The sequence below is a fragment of the Echinops telfairi genome, unplaced genomic scaffold (genome assembly GCF_000313985.2).
Source record: "Echinops telfairi isolate 266 unplaced genomic scaffold, ASM31398v2 ScPeMD7_37;HRSCAF=141, whole genome shotgun sequence".
In the NCBI taxonomy this organism is placed as follows: domain Eukaryota; kingdom Metazoa; phylum Chordata; class Mammalia; order Afrosoricida; family Tenrecidae; genus Echinops; species Echinops telfairi.
In genome coordinates, this window is record NW_022103935.1 from 1,918,804 (window position 1) to 1,924,004 (window position 5,201).

The 5,201-nt window shown below is 61.0% G+C and overlaps 1 protein-coding gene across 2 annotated transcripts in view; it reads right to left on the bottom strand.

The window, feature by feature from the left end:
• Positions 1–1,007: 1,007 nt before the first annotated feature.
• Positions 1,008–5,201, bottom strand: part of IGF2 (insulin like growth factor 2) — a 13,399-nt gene continuing 9,205 nt past the window's right edge. Inside the window, exons 1-4 of one of the 2 annotated variants that reach the window (XM_045290486.1) lie at positions 4,425–4,501; positions 3,145–3,307; positions 1,896–2,047; positions 1,008–1,450 (exon numbers count right to left, since the gene is read on the bottom strand). In XM_045290486.1, coding sequence (XP_045146421.1) covers positions 1,208–1,450; positions 1,896–2,047; positions 3,145–3,301 — 552 coding nt within the window. In that variant the 5' untranslated portion in view covers positions 3,302–3,307; positions 4,425–4,501 and the 3' untranslated portion in view covers positions 1,008–1,207. Of the gene's footprint in view, positions 1,451–1,895; positions 2,048–3,144; positions 3,308–4,424; positions 4,502–5,201 lie in introns of those variants that run through there. The other variant, XM_004717217.2, reaches the window with a different exon arrangement.

Genomic DNA, 5,201 nt, shown 5'->3' on the forward strand with positions numbered 1-5,201 from the left:
CTGAGCGTGCTAGCATGTGAGGGGACTTGGCCCATGCGCTAACATGTGTGGTGGTGCGTGTGACTGTGTGCATGAGCATAGGAGTGTGACTATGGGTGCGTGTGTATGTGGGGTGCATGCATGCATGAAAGCGTGTCCTTGTGAGCAGGCACATTGCGCAAATGCAAGTGAGTGTGCAAGAGTGTGTGACGTGTGTGTGTCCATGTGTGCAAGTGTATGCATAAAAGTGTGTGTGTGGATGTGTGTGATGTGTGTGTGTGATGTGAGTGTGTGTGGGGGTGTGTGTGTTGTGAATGTGTGATGTGGGTGTGGTGTGAGTATGTGTGTGATGTGTGAGTGTGTGGATGTGTGGGGGGTGATGATGTAAGTTTCAGAGATGTGTCCATTTTAGGGTTTCCATTTTGAGAGTCTGCCAATTAAACATGGTTTCACTGACCTTGGTCTCCAGGTCCCTCTCCCTCCCCAAGTCCCACTGGGATCCCTCACTTAAGGCCCGGGACTCAGAAAGTTGAGGAGCAGAGAGTGAGTTTGGGGTGCTGTTGTTCTGTCCTTGCCAATTGGAATTTAGAGTGCCCAATAGAGGAATCTGCACAAGAGAGATGGGGAGGCCACAGGGGTAGAGGGCGTGTCTCGCTTCACGACCCTTCCTCTTCTTCCCTCCCCAGATACCTGGAGGGGGAAGGAGAGGAAGGGGGGGTGCCGAATTAGTTATTTTTTGCCAATTGTTTTTAAGCCAATTAGTCTTTTAGGTTTTTTTTTTTGTTTGGGGTGGGGGTAGCCAATTGAGTTAAGTTTTTTTTTTTAGTTTTCTTTTTGCATGCTAATGAACTCTTCTGATGTTATTAAAGAGTCAATTAGCTGTAGGGGGCTGTAGTGTGTATGGGTTGGGTTGCAATTAATGTGGTCTTAATTTTTTAGGGGGTCAGATGTGTCCTTTGGAATTGTTTTGGGGTAATTTAGGGGATGGGGGATATATTAAGCCAATTATTTGAGGGTTTTTGTTTTTGTTTTCCAGATGTTACGATCCAGCCGGTGAAGGGGCTGGTTGGTAGCAGCCTGGCTGGGGGGGCTGGGGCAGTGGGGTTGGGATAGAGGGACCCGCAGGGGGGAGATGGCCCAGGGGATTTGGAGGTGGCCTTGATGGACAGGCCATGGTCAAGAGGAGGTGGAGGACGATGGTGTGGTCCGCAGAAGGCTACTGTTTGTCTCACTTCTCAAGGGCGGTCGGGGTCGGGGGCTCCGCGCGGGCAGGGTCTTCCGCAGGTTCCCGGACTGGAACGGTGACAGGGACGGCTGGGTGGCGCGTCTCCCTGAGCGCCTGGGTCACTTCCCGGTGGAGCATCTTGCCCAGGCCGACCAGGAGACCAGGCAGGCCCCTGCGCAGCCGTCCGGCAGGCTGTTTCCAGCTGTCGTGTTGGAAGAATTTGCCCACGAGTAATTGGGATTGGTCCTGAAAGGGGAAGGGTCGAGTCAGGGGTGGGGGGTGGGGTGGGGGTGCCCTGCAGGCCCTGCACCTGAGCCCCCACCCCAACTGTGGACCTCACATCTCGGGAGGTTTGGAGTAGACCCTCTCCTCCTAAACTACTGACCGTTCAGCGGACTGATGTGCTCAGTACGATTCTAACCCATCAATCAGCCAGTTGAGGTAACTGATTGACACTCAATAAACCAAGAACCCATCAGCCAGCTGATGTAACTGATTGATCTGCAATAAAATACTAACTGATCAGGCAGTTGATGTAGCCAATTGAGACCCAGAATCTGATCAATGAAGGTAACGGCTAGCCTCATCCTCCCCCCAGCTCCCAGGGGTCACCCTAAGGGAGCAGTGTTCTAGGGTTTGGCATCCCTGGGGACAGGGGCAGGGGCAGGGGGGAGGAGAGGAGCGGGCTTACCGAGAGTCCGGCCAGAGGGGCCGACACGTCTCTCTCAGACTTGGCGGGGGTGGCACAGTAGGTCTCCAGGAGGGCCAGGCTGCAGCGTTGGAAACAGCATTCTTCCACGATGCCCCTGGTACGACGGTGACTGTAACGGCTGACAGGTCGGCCTGAAGGCACAGGGGGGGCGGGGGCAGTTAGCACCTGAGGCCCCAGAGAAGGTGGGAAACCCCACCCCTGCCTTGCCCTGCCCTGGTGACTTGCCCTGATCACCTGAGGAAGAAGGGGTGTGGGGTGTGCCTTGAAGGCCTGGGGTCTACGCTGACCACATCCTGTCTGCCCCATGCCCCTCTGGCCCCCAGCCCCCAGGGCAGAGTCTACAAGAATGATGGTCTGAGTGGGCAGGTGTTGGTCCCAGCAGACGTTGGGCGGGTGGGTGGGCAGGCGGGCGGGGGAGAAAAGACAGGAGGAGAGGAGTGAGGAAGTTGGATAAGACCACGCCCTACTCTCCTCCCGTCCTCTCCCCCTCCCCCAGGGCAGCTCAGCTGGAGATGGGGCCACCTGCTTGGCCTTGGGGGGGGTGCCATCAGTGGGGGGTATCCCCCCTGCAGGGGTAGGGGCCTTCAGGAGAGCCTGGTGAGGCCTGTGGAAGAGGGGCTGGCAGGGGTCCTGAGCCAGAAGGCCCCTTTCACAGTGGGCAAGTTGAGGCTCTAAGGTGGCCAAGTCCAGCCCAGCCGCCTAGCTCCCACTGAAAGTGACCAAGATTGACACCCTTGCCCATTGGCCAGCGCCCTGCTGGGGTCCACTTCCTTCTGACTTCTCAGCCGCAGGCCACCTCAGAGTGGACCCTTCAGGAAGGGGTGGGGAGCATCTCAGTGTTCCCAGGAGGCCTTGTGTCCAGGTAGACTGTGTTAGGGTACTTTGGGGAGCCTGAGATCTGAGGGGGACCAGGACCTCTTGGCTGTGCTGGCTGTGCTGGCTGTGCAGGGTCTGGCTGTTGGGGGCGGGGGTGTGGGGAGTTCCCCCAGAGCCAGACCCACATCAGGGGCTCAAGATGGTCCCTGGGGGTTGGGGGCGAGACTCCCTCCAAGTCACAAAGCAAGGAGCCTGGTAGGTCCCTGTCAAGGCGGTACCCTCTGCCTTCCCCTGAACAGGGTGTGACGCCAACGTTCATGAAGCATTTGCCGTGTGTGATTGCTCTGTGTGTGCCTCTCCTCCCCAGCCCCACCCACCCACCAGCCGCCCCCTGCGGCCCAGAGCGACTTACTGAAGTAGAAGCCGCGGTCACCACAAACGAACTGCAAGGTGTCTACCAACTCCCCGCCGCAGAGGGTCTCACTGGGGCGGTAAGCAGCAAAGCAGCACGAGGCCAAGGCCAAGAAGGTGACCAGCCACAGCATCGACGTCCTCACCGGGATCCCCATCGGTTTCTGCGAACAGAAGGAGGGGCTGCTGTCAACGTGGGGGCCAGGGCCACAAAGGCACACTGCAGTGGGGAGGGGCGATCGCACAGAGACTGAAGCAGCCACGTGGCCCGTGAGGCCGCCATCCTGGCAGGGCCTGCCCGCTGCATATGACATCATGGGGTCCAGCCTGTGCAACCTGGAGGGTCAGCCTTCCTCACCCCCACCCCCCACTCCAGTCCCACAGCAGTAGAACGCCTGCCGGACCAGCTCAGCTCCATTGGCCCCTCCCACCCTCTGCCCACGGGAGCCGCACTGTGGCCATGGGGCCAATGGCTAGTTTCAAGACCTGGCCATGCACCCAGAGACACCCCCAACTCAAAACGCGCACAAAAGCCAGAGGCCTCTTCCCCGGATTCGTCAGCACCCCAGCCACAATCACAGTCCCTCTGAAACCTCCAGACCCCAGTTTTCAGGACCAAATGCCACCACCCTCAACTCCCCTCCCCACAACGTGGGGGCCACTATGCCAGGTCCTGGAATGAGGGGGACACCTCAGACACACCCCACAGGTTAGGTGGCTGCAGGGCCAAGGGAGGCCACAGACCCAGGGAGGGGTGGGGGTCCGGTTGGGTGGTGACCCCTGAGCGTGCTGACAGAAGCCAAGCCGGGCTGGGCAGGATGCCCAGAAGTACCCTCCCAGGCTGCTTGCAGCAGCAGGCGGGGAGGTAGTAGGGGGGGCACCCCGCACCATCGAGGGGGTGCAACAAATCAATTCAGAGACCAGGAGACACAAGGGGAAAAAAGCAATCCCCACTCGGATACACCCTGCCCAGCCAGCCCCCCAGAGCCCCCTCCACCGCCCCACGGAACACGCTCGAACTATAGCTCCCACCCCGTTCTCAGGCGAGGAGGCGCAGGTGAAGGGCCAGGCAGCGCTAGGGAAGGAGGGCTCGCAGGAGTGAGGCGCCCCACCGGAAGGGGTGAGGGGGGCGGGCGGTGCTGGAGAGGCAGCAGGCCGGCTGGGCCGGGGCCGTGCCCTCCAACAGCCAGGCAGGCCAGAGGGAGCGGGAGCCTGGGAGGGAGGCTGCGCGGGAGCAGGCGCTGGGGCAGAGTCCTGCACGGCCACCAGCCCGGGGTTTACCTGTGGTAGGGCAGGAAGACTCCGGGACTGGAGAGAGAATGAGAGAGAGAGAGGAGACTGGACAGCTCTCACAGGAGAAGCGAAGGTCCAGCTGCAAGGCCCGGTCAGCGCCAGGCTTTTAAGTCCGAGTCGGCTCCGCCCAGCCCCGGCTCCACCCTGCCCCCCCTCGCTGACCACTCCCCCCGCCCCTTGCGCCCGCCCCCTTCCTCCTCCCAACCAGTCCCTTGCCTCCGACACCCCCAAAGCTAGCCCAGGGCCATGTCTTAGCAAAGTACTGGGGGCGGGGGGGACATCCTGTACCCCCAGCCCACCGCCCCAAGGGCCAAAGAGCAAAGGGGCGGGGCTGCCCCACCTCCTCGTAAGAAAACTTGTAGACTGTCCACTGGTGCAGGGCCTCGTCACCCGCTCTCACCCTCCAGCCCTCAGGCCCGCCCCCTCCCCAGATTCCTGGTGGCAATGGGAGGGGAAGGGCATTGAAATGGTGGGGGGCGGCGATGCAAAGTCTAGGTCTCCCGCTCAGCCTGGCCCCTTGCTGGCCCCGCCTACCCAGCTCCCTGCAGGCTGGCGGGCCCAGAGTCCACAGCAGACGCCCCCCCCCCCCAAGCCCCGCATCCCCGCATTTTCACCACCCCATTTTCAGCAACGCGTTCATGGTACCCACGAAATCCACCCAGAGCTCGCCCTCCTCGCCCCTCGCTGGGCACCTCCCCAGCCCGCCTCCGCAGCCCCGCGACGCCCCGAGAGCCTGGTTCTCTGCGCCACCCGCCCCGCGGGCAC